The sequence below is a fragment of the Cinclus cinclus genome, unplaced genomic scaffold, assembly GCF_963662255.1.
Source record: "Cinclus cinclus unplaced genomic scaffold, bCinCin1.1 SCAFFOLD_318, whole genome shotgun sequence".
In the NCBI taxonomy this organism is placed as follows: Eukaryota; Metazoa; Chordata; class Aves; order Passeriformes; family Cinclidae; genus Cinclus; species Cinclus cinclus.
In genome coordinates this window covers 1305-18575 of record NW_026912067.1, presented here as the reverse complement: position 1 = coordinate 18575, position 17271 = coordinate 1305, and the positions used below count along the sequence as shown (strand labels likewise).

Below are 17271 nucleotides of genomic sequence, written 5' to 3'. Positions count from 1 at the left end.
GTGAAGGACAGGTCAGGGACACATCAGGGACAAGTCAGGGACATGGTGACACGGAGGGGACACGGCAGGGACAGCTCCAGTGTCCCCATCCTGTCCCCATGGCTGCTGTGCCACCCCTGGGGACACGGGGACACTCCAGGGACACCGGGGTGTCCCCAAGGTGCTCGTCACCGCCTGGGGTGTCCCCATTTGTCCTCGCGGTTTGTTCCCTCTATGTCCCCTGTCCCCCGCTCCCCGGTGTCCCCTCCCCTGTCCCCTCCCGGTGTCCCCTCCCCTGTCCCCTCCCGGTGTCCCCTCCCCTGTCCCCCTGTCCCCTCACCGATGGGTCCGGGCAGGTGACGTCCCGAGGCGTTGAGGCAGAAGGTGACATTGATGCTGGTGGGGGGGGGACAGGGACAGGGACACAGGGGTGGCACCATGAGCCACGCCCCGTGTCCCCTCAGTGTCCCCCTCCCCATCCCCGACTGTCCCCAATGTTGTCCCCTTTGTGTCCCTCACTGTGGACACCCAAGGACCCCCCAGTGTCCCCAGTTCCTCTCCCAGTGTCCCCAATGTCCCCAGTGTCCCTCCTGTCCAGGGGAACTCCCAGTGTCCCCTCCCAGTGTCCACCCGCTGTCCCCTCCCTGTCCCCTCCCTGTCCCCTCCCAGTGTCCACCCGCTGTCCCCTCCCTGTCCCCCCCCTGTCCCCACTCTGTCCCCCCGCTGTCCCCACTCTGTCCCCTCCCTGTCCCCCCTCTGTCCCCTCCCTGTCCCCTCCCTGTCCCCTCCCTGTCCCCTCTCTGCCCCCTCCCTGTCCCCTCCCTGTCCCCTCCCTGTCCCCTCCCAGTGTCCACCCGCTGTCCCCTCCCTGTTCCCCCTCTGTCCCCTCCCTGTCCCCTCCCTGTCCCCTCCCTGTCCCCCCCCTGTCCCCCGCTGTCCCCCCGCTGTCCCCCCCGTCCCCTCCCTGTCCCCCCGTCCCCTCTCTGTCCCCCCCTGTCCCCCCGTCCCCTCCCTGTCCCCTCCCTGTCCCCCCCGCTGTCCCCCCTCTGTCCCCCGCTGTCCCCACTCTGTCCCCCCCTGTCCCCCGCTGTCCCCTCGCTGTCACCTCTCACCATGGCACGTGGTGGCCGCTGCCTGGCAGGACACAGCCGCGCTCCTCGGGGTTGATCATGGTGGGGACAATGGCCAGGGTGGCGCTGGCATGGACAATGGGGCGACCCCTGGGGAGGGGGGGAGGGGACAAAGGGTCAGGGACCCCCCCCAGGGGGGTGACAGAGGTGACAGCGGTGACAAAGGGTGACACTCACCTGTAAACCAGCGCCGTGTCCGCCCCGAAGGCGCCGACCAGGAGATCTGAGGGGACAGGGGGACATCGGGGGGGACATCAGGGGGGACATCGGGGGGGACATCGGGGGGGACATCAGGGGGGACATCGGGGGGGACATCGGGGGGGACATCGGGGGGGACATCAGGGGGGACATCGGGGGGGACATCGGGGGGGGACATCGGGGGGGACATCGGGGGGTCATGGGGACAGGGACAGGGGACACAGGGGTGTGACAGGGAGGTACCTCACCTTGGGGGGGGTGACACAAACCGGGGAGAGGGGGTGGCAGGGGTGACACAGTGACATGGGAAGGTGACAGGGGGTGACAGGGGGTGACATGAGGTGACAGGAGGTGACAGGAGGTGACAGGGGGTGACAGGAGGTGACAGGAGGTGACAGGGAGGTGACACGAGGTGACAGAAGGTGACACGAGGTGACACGAGGTGACAGGGGGTTACAGGAGGTGACAGGGAGGTGACAGGGGGTGACAGGGGGTGACAGGAGGTGACAGGAGGTGACAGGGAGGTGACAGGGGGTGACAGGGGGTGACAGGAGGTGACAGGAGGTGACAGGAGGTGACACGAGGTGACAGGGGGTGACACGAGGTGACAGGGGGTGACAGGAGGTGACAGGAGGTGACAGGGGGTGACACGAGGTGACAGGGGGTGACAGGAGGTGACACGAGGTGACAGGAGGTGACAGGGGGTGACAGGGGGTGACAGGAGGTGACAGGAGGTGACAGGAGGTGACACGAGGTAACAGGAGGTGACACGAGGTGACAGGAGGTGACAGGAGGTGACAGGAGGTGACACGAGGTAACAGGAGGTGACACGAGGTGACAGGAGGTGACAGGAGGTGACAGGGGGTGACAGGAGGTGACAGGAGGTGACAGGAGGTGACACGAGGTGACAGGAGGTGACACGAGGTGACAGGGGGTAACAGGAGGTGACAGGGGGTGACACGAGGTGACAGGAGGTGACAGGAGGTGACAGGGGGTGACAGGAGGTGACACGAGGTGACACGAGGTGACAGGAGGTGACACGAGGTGACAGAAGGTGACAGGAGGTGACACGAGGTGACAGAGGGTGACAGGGGGTGGCACGAGGTGACAGGGGGTGACAGGAGGTGACAGGAGGTGACAGGGAGGTGACAGGAGGTGACACGAGGTGACACGAGGTGACACGAGGTGACAGGAGGTGACAGAGGGTGACAGGAGGTGACACGAGGTGACAGGAGGTGACAGGAGGTGACAGAGGGTGACAGGGGGTGGCACGAGGTGACAGGAGGTGACAGGAGGTGACACGAGGTGACACGAGGTGACACGAGGTGACAGGAGGTGACAGGAGGTGACACGAGGTGACAGGGGGTGACAGGGGGTGACACGGGGTGACACGAGGTGACACGAGGTGACAGGGGGTGACAGGAGGTGACAGGGGGTGACAGGAGGTGACACGAGGTGACAGGAGGTGGCACGAGGTGACAGGGGGTGACAGGAGGTGACAGGAGGTGACAGGAGGTGACACGAGGTGACAGGAGGTGGCACGAGGTGACAGGAGGTGACAGGAGGTGACAGGAGGTGACACGAGGTGACACGAGGTGACAGGGGGTGACAGGAGGTGACACGAGGTGACAGGAGGTGACAGGAAGTGACAGGAGGTGACAGGGGGTGACAGGGGGTGACAGGAGGTGACAGGAGGTGACAGGAGGTGACACGAGGTGACAGGAGGTGGCACGAGGTGACAAGAGGTGACAGGAGGTGACAGGAGGTGACACGAGGTGACACGAGGTGACAGGGGGTGACAGGAGGTGACACGAGGTGACAGGAGGTGGCACGAGGTGACAGGGGGTGACAGGAGGTGACAGGAGGTGACAGGAGGTGACACGAGGTGACAGGAGGTGGCACGAGGTGACACGAGGTGACACGAGGTGACAGGAGGTGACAGGAGGTGACACGAGGTGACAGGGGGTGACAGGGGGTGACACGGGGTGACACGAGGTGACACGAGGTGACAGGGGGTGACAGGAGGTGACAGGGGGTGACAGGAGGTGACACGAGGTGACAGGAGGTGGCACGAGGTGACAGGGGGTGACAGGAGGTGACACGAGGTGACACGAGGTGACAGGGGGTGACAGGAGGTGACACGAGGTGACAGGAGGTGACAGGAAGTGACAGGAGGTGACAGGGGGTGACAGGGGGTGACAGGAGGTGACAGGGGGTGACACGAGGTGACACGAGGTGACAGGAGGTGGCACGAGGTGACAAGAGGTGACAGGAGGTGACAGGAGGTGACACGAGGTGACAGGGGGTGACAGGGGGTGACAGGAGGTGACACGAGGTGACAGGGGGTGACAGGGGGTGACAGGAGGTGACACGAGGTGACAGGGGGTGACAGGAGGTGACACGAGGTGACACGAGGTGACAGGAGGTGACAGGGGGTGACAGGAGGTGACAGGAGGTGACACGAGGTGACAGGGGGTGACAGGGAGGTGACACGAGGTGACACGAGGTGACACGAGGTGACAGGGGGTGACACGAGGTGACAGGAGGTGACAGGAGGTGACACGAGGTGACAGGGGGTGACAGGAGGTGACAGGAGGTGACAGCTCTGTCCCTCACCGGGGTAGCCGTTGCCATCCAGGTCGGTGGCCCCGCGCAGGGCGGCCCCAAAGAAGTCGGGCTGGGCCCGGGGCCCCCCCAGCCCCCGCAGCACCTGGGCGGGCTGGGGGTGCAGCCCCGAGCCCCCTCCCCGGAAAATGAACACGAGCCCCCGGCGACCCTCGGCCCCCAGCGGGGCCCCCACGGCCACGTCTGGACACGGGACGGGGGGGGGGGGGACGGACAGGGGGGGTCAGGGGACCCCAAAAACCCCCCCTGGAGCCACAGAGAGGTCGCGACCCTCCCAAAATATCTCTGCACCCCCGTAAGCTGTGACCCCCCCCCAAAATAAATCTCCTGTACCCCACAGACCCCCCCTGCACCCCAGAGAGCCCAGAACTCCCCCCCCCCCCCCCCCCAAAAAAAAACCAAACCAAAACCTCCTTCCTCGGTCACCCTCGGTGCCCCCCCTGTGCCCCCTCCCCATAAATTCCTCTGTGCCCCCCCCCATAAACTCCCCTGTGCCCCCCTGGCCCTGTGCCCTCTCCCCATAAATTCCCCTGTGCCCCCATAAACTCCCCCCGTGCCCCCTCCCCATAAACTCCCCCTGTGCCCCCCTGGCCCTGTCCCCCCCCCCATAAATCCCCCCGTGCCCCCTCCCCACACTCCTGTGCCCCCCATCAATCCCCCCGTGCCCCCTCCCCACAAACCCCCCCGTGCCCCCTCCCCACACTCCTGTGCCCCCCATCAATCCCCCCGTGCCCCCTCCCCACAAATCCCCCCGTGCCCCCTCCCCACACTCCTGTGCCCCCCATCAATCCCCCCGTGCCCCCTCCCCACAAATCCCCCCGTGCCCCCTCCCCACACTCCTGTGCCCCCCATCAATCCCCCCGTGCCCCCTCCCCACAAACCCCCCCGTGCCCCCTCCCCACACTCCTGTGCCCCCCATCAATCCCCCCGTGCCCCCTCCCCACAAACCCCCCCGTGCCCCCTCCCCACACTCCTGTGCCCCCCATCAATCCCCCCGTGCCCCCTCCCCACAAACCCCCCCGTGCCCCCCCGGTACCGTTGTATCCGTCCCGGTCCAGGTCCCCCAGGGGGGCGATGGCGCTGCCGAACCTCCCGAACTCGTGCTGCCCGGTCAGGGGGGGCCCGGGGGGCTCGGGGGGGGTCCCACCCCCCCCCTGCAGGTACAGGTACACCCGGCCCAGCTCCCGAGCCCCCCCAGCACCGCTCCGGGCCATGAACAGGGGGGCTCCCACCAGCAGGTCCGTGAGTCTGGGGGGGGGCATGGGAGGGGTCAGGGGGACACGGGGAGGGGTCCTGGAAGGGTCTGGGGGTATCTGGGGGTGTCCTGAGGGGGTCCCAGGGATGTCCAGGGGGATCCCGGGGGTTCCAGACGGGTCCTGGAAGGGTCTGGGGGTGTCCAGGAGTGTCCCGAGGGGGTCCCAGGGGGGTCCCAGGGGGGTCCCAGAGGGGTCCCAGAGGGGTCCTGGAAGGGTCTGGGGGTGTCCAGGAGTGTCCTGAGGGGTCCCAGGGGGGTCCCAGAGGGGTCCTGGAAGGGTCTGGGGGTGTTCAGGAGTGTCCCGGGGGGGTCCCAGAGGGGTCCTGAAAGGGTCTGGGGGTGTCCAGGAGTGTCCTGAGGGGTCCCAGAGGGGTCCCAGAGGGGTCCTGGAAGGGTCTGGGGGTGTCCAGGAGTGTCCTGAGGGGTCCCAGGGGGGTCCCAGAGGGGTCCTGGAAGGGTCTGGGGGTGTCCAGGAGTGTCCCGGGGGTCCCAGAGGGGTCCCAGGAGGTCCTGGAAGGGTCTGGGGGTGTCCAGGAGTGTCCCGGGGGTCCCGGGGGGGTCCCAGGAGGTCCTGGAAGGGTCTGGGGGTGTCCAGGAGTGTCCCGGGGGTCCCGGGGGTCCCGGGGGTCCCTCACCCGTCGTTGTTGACGTCAGTGGTGGCCACGGCGTAGCCAAAATACGCGGCCATCTGGGGGGGGAGGGGTAAAGCAGGGTGAGGGGGGGGATATGGGGGCCGTGACCCCCCCCCCACCCCCCGATGGGGACCCCAGACCCAGTTTTAGAGCCCCTCCCCCTCCATTTTAGGATCCCCCCCCTTTTCCTCTCCCCCTCCCTTGATGTCCCCTCCCCCCACCTTGGGTTCCTTCTGGGTCCCCCCTCCCCCCCCGGGACCCCCCAGACCCCCCCAAATCCCCCCAGGACCCCCCGGGATCCCCCACAACCCCCCCAGACTCTTCCACGACACCCCAAAACCCCTCCGGGACCCCCCCAGGAGCCCCCAATTCCCCCTGGAACCCCCCCCCAGGACCCCCCCAAAAACACCCCAGGAACCCCAGAACCTCCCTGAGACCCCCCAGGATCCCCCAAAATCCCCCCAGGACCCCCCAGGATCCCCCCAAAAACACCCCAGGAACCCCAGAACCCCCCTGAGACCCCCCAGGATCCCCCAAAATCCCCCCAGGACCCCCCAGGATCCCCCAAAATCCCCCCAGGACCCCCCAGGATCCCCCCAAAAACACCCCAGGAACCCCAGAACCCCCCTGAGACCCCCCCCAGGAACCCCAGAACCCCCCCTGAGACCCCCCCCAGGATCCCCCAAAATCCCCCCAGGACCCCCCAGGACCCCCCAAAAACACCCCAGGAACCCCAGAACTCCCCCTGAGACCCCCCCAGGACCCCCCAAAAACACCCCACGAACCCCAAACCCCCCCTGAGACCCCCCAGGACCCCCCAAAAACACCCCAGGAACCCCAGAACCCCCCCTGAGACCCCCCCAGGATCCCCCAAAATCCCCCCAGGACCCCCCAGGATCCCCCCAAAAACACCCCAGGAACCCCAGAACCCCCCTGAGACCCCCCTCAGGACCCCCCAAAAACACCCCAGGAACCCCAAACCCCCCCTGAGACCCCCCCAGGACCCCCCCAAAAACACCCCAGGAACCCCAGAACTCCCCCTGAGACCCCCCCAGGACCCCCCAAAAACACCCCACGAACCCCAAACCCCCCCTGAGACCCCCCAGGACCCCCCAAAAACACCCCAGGAACCCCAGAACCCCCCCTGAGACCCCCCCAGGATCCCCCAAAATCCCCCCAGGACCCCCCAGGATCCCCCCAAAAACACCCCAGGAACCCCAGAACCCCCCTGAGACCCCCCCCAGGAACCCCAGAACCCCCCCTGAGACCCCCCCCAGGATCCCCCAAAATCCCCCCAGGACCCCCCAGGATCCCCCCAAAAACACTCCAGGAACCCCAAACCCCCCCTGAGACCCCCCCCAGGACCCCCCAGAAACACCCCAGGAACCCCAGAACCCCCCTGAGACCCCCCCAGGACCCCCCAAAAACACCCCAGGAACCCCAAACCCCCCCTGAGATCCCCCCAGGACCCCCCAAAAACACCCCAGGAACCCCAGAACTCCCCCTGAGACCCCCCCAGGATCCCCCAAAATCCCCCCAGGACCCCCCAGGATCCCCCCAAAAACACCCCAGGAACCCCAGAACCCCCCTGAGACCCCTCAGGACCCCCCAAAAACACCCCAGGAACCCCAAACCCCCCCTGAGACCCCCCAGGACCCCCCCAAAAACACCCCAGGAACCCCAGAACTCCCCCTGAGACCCCCCCAGGACCCCCCCCAAAATCCCCCCAGGACCCCCCAGGACCCCCCCATCCTCACCTGCTCCCCCGAAAAGTTGTACAGGGACCTCATGTTGGTGCCATTGAGGATGGTGACCTGGGGGGGGACACAGGGGACACGGGGGGGGGGTAGGGGGGACAGGACACTGAGGCAGTGTGGGGGGAGGGGACACTGGCACCGGGACCCCCCCGGTGCCCCCCAAATGTCCCCTCCCTCAGTGTCACCCCCTTCTTACATAGCCATAGGTGAGGTTGCCCTTGGGGACACCGGCCACGAAATCTGTGGGGACAGAGGGACAGAGGGACAGGGGGACAGAGGGACAGGGGGACAGGGGGACAGAGGGACAGGGGGGACAGAGGGACGGGGGGACGGGGGGGACAGAGGGACAGGGGGACAGAGGGACAGGGGGGACAGAGGGACAGGGGGACAGAGGGACGGGGGGACAGGGGGGACAGGGGGGACAGAGGGACAGAGGGACAGAGGGACAGGGGGACAGAGGGACAGGGGGGACAGAGGGACGGGGGGACAGAGGGACGGGGGACAGGGGGACAGAGGGACAGAGGGACGGGGGGGACAGAGGGACAGGGGGACAGGGGGACAGGGGGACAGAGGGACAGGGGGACAGAGGGACAGAGGGACAGGGGGACAGAGGGACGGGGGGACAGAGGGACAGGGGGACAGAGGGACGGGGGGACAGAGGGACGGGGGGGACAGGGGGGACAGAGGGACAGGGGGACAGGGGGACAGGGGGACAGGGGGACAGAGGGACAGGGGGACAGAGGGACGGGGGGACAGAGGGACAGGGGGACAGAGGGACAGAGGGACAGAGGGACAGGGGGACACTCTCAGGTGGTGGCCAGGGGGGTGGGTACCCCCCCAGTGTCACCCCCCGTGTCACCCACCTGGTGTGCTGTCACCGCTGAACTCCCCGACTGCCACCGAGTACCCTGGGGGGAGGGAGAAGTGTCACCTGTGTTGTCACCCTGGTGCCACTGCCCTGTGTCCCCAATGTCCCCAGTGTCCCCAAACCCACGTAGCTGTCCCCAATGTCCCCCATGTCCCCAATGATGTCCCCAGTGTCCCCAGTGTCCCCAGTGTCCCCAGTGATGTCCCCAGTGATGTCCCCACACCCATGTAGCTGTCCCCAGTGTCCCCAGTGATGTCCCCAGTGATGTCCCCACACCCATGGAGCTGTCCCCAGTGTCCCCAGTGATGTCCCCAGTGATGTCCCCAGTGTCCCCAGTGTCCCCAGTGTCCCCAGTGATGTCCCCAGTGATGTCCCCACACCCATGTAGCTGTCCCCAGTGTCCCCAGTGATGTCCCCAGTGATGTCCCCACACCCATGGAGCTGTCCCCAGTGTCCCCAGTGATGTCCCCAGTGATGTCCCCAGTGTCCCCAGTGTCCCCAGTGTCCCCAGTGATGTCCCCAGTGATGTCCCCACACCCATGTAGCTGTCCCCAGTGTCCCCAGTGTCCCCAGTGATGTCCCCAGTGTCCCCAGTGTCCCCAGTGATGTCCCCAGTGATGTCCCCACACCCATGTAGCTGTCCCCAGTGTCCCCAGTGTCCCCAGTGATGTCCCCAGTGATGTCCCCAGTGTCCCCAGTGTCCCCAGTGATGTCCCCACACCCATGTAGCTGTCCCCAGTGTCCCCAGTGATGTCCCCAGTGATGTCCCCAGTGATGTCCCCACACCCATGTAGCTGTCCCCAGTGTCCCCAGTGATGTCCCCAGTGATGTCCCCAGTGTCCCCAGTGATGTCCCCAGTGATGTCCCCAGTGATGTCCCCAGTGATGTCCCCAGTGTCCCCAGTGTCCCCAGTGATGTCCCCAGTGATGTCCCCAGTGATGTCCCCACACCCATGTAGCTGTCGTCGTGGCTCGGGGCCGCCTGGCGCGTCTGGAGCTGTCCCGGCACCGCCTGGATCAGGTACTCGGGGAAGTTCCCGGCCGTGATTTGTTCCTGAGTCGCCGACATCACCTGCCCTGGGGGACACCTCAGCACCGTGGGGACAGGGACGGGGACGGGGACAGAGGGACAGGGACGGGGACAGGGACGGGGATGGGGACAAGAACGGGAACAGAGGGACAGGGATGGGGACAGGGATTGGGGACGGGGACAGAGGGACAGGGACGGGGACAGGGACGGGGACGGGGACAGGGACACAGAGATGGGGACACGGATAGGGACAGGGACGGGGACAGGGACGGGGACGGGGATGGGGACAAGAACGGGAACAGAGGGACAGGGATGGGGACAGGGATTGGGGACGGGGACAGAGGGACAGGGACGGGGACAGGGACGGGGACGGGGACAGGGACACAGAGATGGGGACACGGATAGGGACAGGGACGGGGACAGGGACGGGGACGGGGATGGGGACAAGAACGGGAACAGAGGGACAGGGATGGGGACAGGGACGGGGACGGGGACGGGGACAGGGATTGGGGACAGGGACACAGAGATGGGGACATGGATAGGGACAGGGACGGGGATGGGGACGGGGACGGGGACAGAGGGACCGGGTTGGGACAGGGACACAGAGATGGGGACAGGAACGGGGACAGAGGGACAGGGACAGGGACAGGGACAGGGACAGGGACAGGGCTGGGGACAGGGACACAGAGATGGGGACAGGAACGGGGACAGGAATGGGGACAAGAACGGGAACAGAGGGACAGGGATGGGGACAGGGATTGGGGACAGGGACAAGGATGGGGACGGGAACAGGGACACAGAGATGGGGACAGGAACGGGGACAGAGGGACAGGGACAGGGACGGGGACAGGGACCGGGATGGGGACGGGGATGGGAACAGGGACATGGATGGGGACACGGACAGGGACAGGGACGGGGACAGGGGATGGGGACGGGGATGGGGACAGGGACAGGGATGGGGACGGGGATGGGGACAGGGACAGGGATGAGGACAGTGACTGGGGACAGGAACAGGGACAAGAACGGGGACAGAGGGACAGGGACGGGGACAGGGATGGGGACAGGGGACATTTGGAACATTTGGGACACTGGGGACATTGGGGACATTGGGGACATTGGGGACACTGGGGACCGGTCTCACCTTGCCAGAAGTAACTGCCAGGCCCCCCCAGGAGCACCCGCCCGGTCTGCAGAGACACCGTGGGACCCCCCCTCAGCCCGGGCCACCCGTGGGACCCCCAAAAACCCCCCCAGGACCCCCAAAAACCCCCCCAGGAACCCCAAAACCCACCCCAGGACCCCTTAAAATCCCCCCAGGAATCCCCAAATCTCCCAGGAATCCCCCAAAACCCCAGGATTGGCACCCCCGAACTCCCAAAGCCCCCCAAACCCCCCCCCAGATTCCCCAAAGTGCTCCCCAAACACTCCCAAAGCCCCCCCAAAGAGCCCCCGCCAAAGCCCCCCCTAAACCCCCCAAACCCCCCCAAAGCCACCCCAGACTCCCTAAAGCCCCCTCTGAACCCCCCCTAGACCTTCCCCGAACCCCCAAAGCGCCCCCCAGCCCCTAAATCCCCCTGAGCCCCCCCAGACCCCCCCCAAATCCGCCCCCGAGCCCCCCACCTGTGTGAACTCGGCGCTGAAGCCCCCCTGGCAGTAACCCTGTCCTGCCGCCGAGTTCAGGTCTGGGGGGGCACAGGGGGGGTCGGGGGGGGTTCAGGGGGTGTCAGGAAGGGTTGTGGGGGGGGTCTGTGACACCCATTGAGGTGTCTGGGGGGGGGTCCCGGGGGGGGGGGGGGGTCCCAGGGGGTGTGGGAAGGTCCAGGGAGGTTTGGGGGTGTCCCGGGGGGGGGGGGGGGTCACAGGGGATTTGGGGGGGTCCTGGGAAGGTCCCAAGGGCTCACAGGTGTTTTAGGGGGGGTCCCGTGGGGGGTCCCAAGGGGTCTGGGAAGGTCCCAGGAGTTTTGGGGGGGGGTTCCAGGGGGACTCAGGGGGGTTTGGGGGGGGGGGTCCTGGGGTGTCCCAAGGGCTCACAGGGGTTTTGGGGGGGGTCCCACGGGGTCTGAGGGGTGTCTGGGAAGGTCCCAGGGGGTTTGGGGGGTCCTGGGGGATTTGGGGGGTTCCAAGGGGGTTGGGGGGTCCCGGGGGATTTGGGGGGTCCTGGGGTGTCCCAAGGGCTCGCAGAGGTTTTGGGGGGGAGGGAGGGGGTCCCAGGGGGTCTGAGGGGTGTCTGGGAAGGTTCCAGGGGGTTTGGGGGGTTCCGGGGGGTTTGGGGGGTCCTGGGGGGTTTTCGGGGGGTCTTGGGGTGTCCCAAGGGCTCACAGGGGTTTTGGGGAGGGGGGTCCTAGATGGTCTGGGGGGGTCCCAGGAGGTGTGGGTGGCTCTCGGGGAAGGTCCCAAGAGGTTTGAGGGGTCCCAGGGGAGTCCCAGAGGGTCCCGGGGGTTTTGGGGGAGTCCCAGAGGGTCCGGGAAGGATCCAGAGGGATTGAGGGGTCCCAGGAGGTTTGAGGGGTCCCAGGGGAGTCCCGGGAGGGGGGAGGGGTGTCCCTGGATGTCTGTGGGGGTTTGGGGGGGGTCCCTGGGGGTCTGCAGGGGTTTTGGGGTGCCCCTGGGGGTCCCACCTGAGCGGCAGGGAGCGTACTCCACGAATTTGGAGAAGTTGCCGATGGAGAGGAAGCAGGAGCCCACGGGCTCCCGCGCCCCCCCCTCGTCCTTGGGGGGGCTCCAGCTGTACAGGGGGGCACAGGCCTGGGGGGGGGGGGCGAGGGGGGGGGGCACGGTCCCCAAAATGTCCCCTGGTGTCCCCTGTGCCCCCCATTCCTCCCGTAGTCCTGCCAGTGTCACCCCAGTGTCCCCAGCACCCCATACCGGTATGGACCCGTCGTGTCTCCAGTATCCCATACCAGTACTCCCAGTATCCCATACCAGTACTCCCAGTATCCCATACCAGTACTCCCAGTATCCCCAGTATCCCATACCAGTACTCCCAGTATCCCATACCAGTATGGGCCCATCGTGTCCCCAGTATCCCGTACCAGTACTCCCAATATCCCCAGTATCCCATACCAGTACTCCCAGTATCCCATACCAGTCCCCCCAGTACCCCATACCAGTATGGGCCTGTCGTGTCTCCAGTATCCCATACCAGTACTCCCAGTATCCCATACCAGTATGGGCCCATCGTGTCCCCAGTATCCCGTACCAGTACTCCCAATATCCCCAGTATCCCATACCAGTACTCCCAGTATCCCATACCAGTCCCCCCAGTACCCCATACCAGTACAGACCAATCGTGTCCCCAGTATCCCATACCAGTACTCCCAGTATCCCATACCAGTATGGACCTGTCATGTCCCCAGTATCCCATACCAGTACTCCCAGTATCCTATACCAGTATGGACCTGCCATGTCTCCAGTATCCCATACCAGTCCCCCCAGTATCCCCAGTATCCCATACCAGTATGGGCCCGTCGTGTCTCCAGTATCCCATACCAGTCCCCCCAGTACCCCATACCGGTACAGACCCATCGTGTCCCCAGTACCCCATACCAGTATGGGCCCATCCTGCCCCCAGTCCCCCCAGTATCCCCAGTACCCCATACCAGTATGGGCCTGTCGTGTCCCCAGTCCCCCCAGTATCCCCAGTACTCCATACCAATATGGGCCCATCCTGCCCCCAGTCCCCCCAGTATCCCCAGTACCCCATACCAGTATGGGCCTGTCGTGTCCCCAGTCCCCCCAGTATCCCCAGTACCCCATACCAGTATGGGCCTGTCGTGTCCCCAGTCCCCCCAGTATCCCCAGTACTCCATACCAATATGGGCCCATCCTGCCCCCAGTCCCCCCAGTATACCCAGTACCCCATACCAGTATGGGCCTGTCGTGTCCCCAGTCCCCCCAGTATCCCCAGTACCCCATACCAGTATGGGCCTGTCGTGTCCCCAGTCCCCCCAGTATCCCCAGTACTCCATACCAGTATGGGCCTGTCGTGTCCCCAGTCCCCCCAGTATCCCCAGTACCCCATACCAGTATGGGCCTGTCGTGTCCCCAGTCCCCCCAGTATCCCCAGTACCCCATACCAGTATGGGCCCATCCTGCCCCCAGTCCCCCCAGTATCCCCAGTACCCCATACCAGTATGGGCCCATCCTGCCCCCAGTCCCCCCAGTATCCCCAGTACCCCATACCAGTATGGACCCATCCTGCCCCCAGTCCCCCCAGTATCCCCAGTACCCCATACCAGTATGGGCCCATCGTGTCCCCAGTCCCCCCAGTATCCCCAGTACCCCATACCAGTATGGGCCCATCCTGCCCCCAGTCCCCCCAGTATCCCCAGTACCCCATACCAGTATGGACCCATCCTGCCCCCAGTCCCCCCAGTATCCCCAGTACCCCATACCAGTATGGGCCCATCGTGTCCCCAGTCCCCCCAGTATACCCAGTACCCCATACCAGTATGGGCCTGTCGTGTCCCCAGTCCCCCCAGTATCCCCAGTACCCCATACCAGTATGGGCCTGTCGTGTCCCCAGTCCCCCCAGTATCCCCAGTACTCCATACCAGTATGGGCCTGTCGTGTCCCCAGTCCCCCCAGTATCCCCAGTACCCCATACCAGTATGGGCCTGTCGTGTCCCCAGTCCCCCCAGTATCCCCAGTACCCCATACCAGTATGGGCCCATCCTGCCCCCAGTCCCCCCAGTATCCCCAGTACCCCATACCAGTATGGGCCCATCCTGCCCCCAGTCCCCCCAGTATCCCCAGTACCCCATACCAGTATGGACCCATCCTGCCCCCAGTCCCCCCAGTATCCCCAGTACCCCATACCAGTATGGGCCCATCGTGTCCCCAGTCCCCCCAGTATCCCCAGTACCCCATACCAGTATGGGCCCATCCTGCCCCCAGTCCCCCCAGTATCCCCAGTACCCCATACCAGTATGGACCCATCCTGCCCCCAGTCCCCCCAGTATCCCCAGTACCCCATACCAGTATGGACCCGTTGTGGGCCCTCACGGTGGCCCCGAACCACTGCAGGGATTTGAACTCCACGGGCTCGGCGCCGTCGCTGCTGTTGCCCCCAAAGTCGTGGGTCCGGGTCCCTGGGGGGGGCACAGGGTCAGGAAACCCCCCCCCGCCCCACCCCCACCCCCAGAGCCCCGGGGACCCCCCCGGCCCCCCCCGGGTTGATCATTAACGGGAGCCAAGGCCAGCGGGGGGATGGGGACAGGGACAGGGGACGGTGACACGGAGCTGCCCTGGGGGAGGGGGGGGGGGCTCTCAGAGGGGTCCTGGGGGGGTCGCTGGATGCCACCGCTGTGTCCCTGTCCCCTGGGGGTGTCCCCACCCACCCCTGTCCTTGTCCCCATAATCTGGGGGCCCCCCAGTGTCCCCATCCCACGTGTGTCCCTGTCCCCCTCCATGACCCCCGTGTCCCCCCGTGTCCCCCCCGTGTCCCCCCGTGTCCCCCCCGTGTCCCCCCGTGTCCCCCTCACCGATGTGGTCGAAGTCGATGGGGGTGCAGTCGCCCCCGGGGGGCCACGGGCAGTGGAACACGGCCCCCCCCTGGGTCACATTGGGCTGGCTCGTGTTGGCCTTGGGGGCCCCCACCAGGATGCTGACACTGAGGGGGGGGGGACAGGGGGGGTGACACGGCGTTTGTCACTCGTGGGGGACACCGGGGGGGGGGGGGGGTCTCACGGGTGTTCTCCTCTGTCTCAGCCCCGGGACCCCTTCCGGGGGGGGGGGGACGACAAGGCCGGGGGGATCCCAAAGTGGGGAGGGGGGGGTGGGGGGACACTCGCCCGGTGCTCCCCCGTTCGCCCCGGGCCCCCTCGGTGGGGTCACGAGTGGGGTTTGGGGAGCGGGGAGGGGGGGGGGGGGGGGGGGGGGCGGCAAAGCCGTGACTGGGTTTCCCCCACCCCCACCCCACACCCCCCCCCCCCCCCAGATGTTTGGGTCCCCCCGAGCCCCCCCCCGAGCCCCCCGGGGCAGCTCCCGGCTCCGGTTACAGGAAACGCTCCGGCCCGGGGGCAGCGGGGCCCCGGGACCCCCGGCGGGGCCCGGCCTGGGGGGGACACCGGGGCTCGGCCCCGTTCGGGACCCCCACCCCCGGGCCGGACCCTCCCTCCCGGTTCCCGTAACCCGGCCCCGCTTCCTGCTTCCCATCCCCGGTTCCCGGTTCCGATTCCCCGCCCCGGTGCCCCGGTGCCGGCTCCCGCCGCCCTGGCCCAGTCCCCGGGTCCTGCTCCGGGTCCTGCTCCCTTTCCTCCCCGGTCCCGATTCCCACACCCGGTCCCCGGTTCCCACTTCCCGTTCCCGGTTCCCGTTACCCCCACCCTGTCCCGTTCCCGTTTTTCCTTCCCATTCCCGGTTCTCGCTGTCCCGTTCCCGTTATCCCGCTCCCGGTGCCGTCCCTCGCCCCGCCCCGGGGCCGCTCCCGCTCCCATCCCGCTCCGGTGCCTCTTCCCGTCCGGTTCCCGGTGCCGCTTCCCGGTGCCGCTTCCCGGTGCCGCTTCCCGTCCCTTTCCCGGTTCCCGGGGCCGCTCTCGGTCCCTCCGTGCCCGTCCCGCCGCCCTCCCCGCTCCCGGTGGCCGCTCCCGCCCCGGCGCCGCCGGCCCCGCCCGGTCCCGTCCCGGTCCCGGTTGCCTGTTGGCGGTCCCGGTCCCGGTTCCCGGTTGGCGGTGCCGTTCCCGGTCTCGGTTCCCGGTACCTGCGGGGCTCGGGCAGGTAAAAATCCAGAGCGAAGCCGAAAAGGGACCCGGGGGCCCCGCGGAAAATCTCGGGCCGCGACGCCTCCAGGTTGAAGGCAGCGACCGACGGGAGCAGCAACGGGAGCAGCAGCGACACCGGGAGCGGGATCCGGGCCCGGGAGCGGGGCCGGGGCCGGGGCCGGGGCCGGGGGCGGCGCGGGGGGGCCGGGAGCGGGGCCATGGCGGTCGGGGCTGCCCGGGCTCGGCGCTGCTCCCGCTCCCGAGTCCCCTCGGAAAGTGCCCGGGGGGGGGCCCGGGGCCGCCCCGCCCCGCCGTGACTCACCGGGGAGGAGCCAGAACCCCGCCGGGCACCGGCACCGGCACCGGGAGCGGCACCGGGGAGCCCGTGGGGAGAGGGGAACAGCGGGGGGAACGGAGGGGTCTGGGGACAGCGGGACAACGGGGACGGGGACAACCCGGGGACAACGGGGACGGGGACACCCTGGGAATACCGGGACACCCCGGGGGGGGACCGGGACATCAGGGACAGGGACAAGCCCCGGGGACACCGGGACACCCCGGGAACAACGGGACACCCCGGGGACAACGAGACAGCAGGGACAGGGACACGCCGGGGACACCGGGACACCCTGGGGACGCTGGGTCGGGCCCGGGGACACCCCGGGGACAAGGGGACATCAGGGACAGGGACACTCCGAAGGGAACCCAGTCAGAGGGGACCGGGACAGCCTCGGGACACCGGGACATCCCGAGAACAGCGGGACATCGGGAATGGGACATTCGAGGGACACCGGGACACTCCAAGGACACCGGGACACTCCGGGGACCGCCCAGGGGCGTTGGGACATCAGGGTTGGGGACACCTGAAGGACACGCGAGGGACGTCGAGATGTCAGGGACGGGACGGGGGCACCGCAGAGACACCCTGAGGGAAAAGGGACAGCAGGGACGGGGACAGCACAAAGACACTGGGACACGGCGACATGAGGGACAGGGACACGGGGACACCGCGACATGAGGGACAGGGACATTTGGGGGACACCGGGGGTACAGGGACATTTGGGGGACACCCACCAGGACACCAAGGCGAGGGTGGG

At 67.4% G+C, this 17271-nt stretch overlaps 1 protein-coding gene across 1 annotated transcript; it reads right to left on the bottom strand.

Moving 5' to 3' along the window:
• Positions 1 to 319: 319 nt before the first annotated feature.
• ITGA5 (integrin subunit alpha 5) lies at positions 320 to 16394 on the bottom strand (the record flags this gene model as incomplete). Its single annotated transcript, XM_062514178.1, has 16 exons — positions 16174 to 16394; positions 14957 to 15084; positions 14451 to 14563; positions 12092 to 12218; positions 11094 to 11155; positions 10615 to 10660; positions 9395 to 9520; positions 8440 to 8484; positions 7773 to 7816; positions 7577 to 7633; positions 5823 to 5875; positions 4969 to 5180; positions 3924 to 4115; positions 1287 to 1332; positions 1092 to 1199; positions 320 to 375 (listed from the first exon to the last, which is right to left on the bottom strand). Coding segments are annotated over exons 1-16 (1636 nt in total), but the record flags the coding sequence as incomplete, so codon positions are not given.
• Between the last annotated feature and the right edge of the window lie 877 nt (positions 16395 to 17271).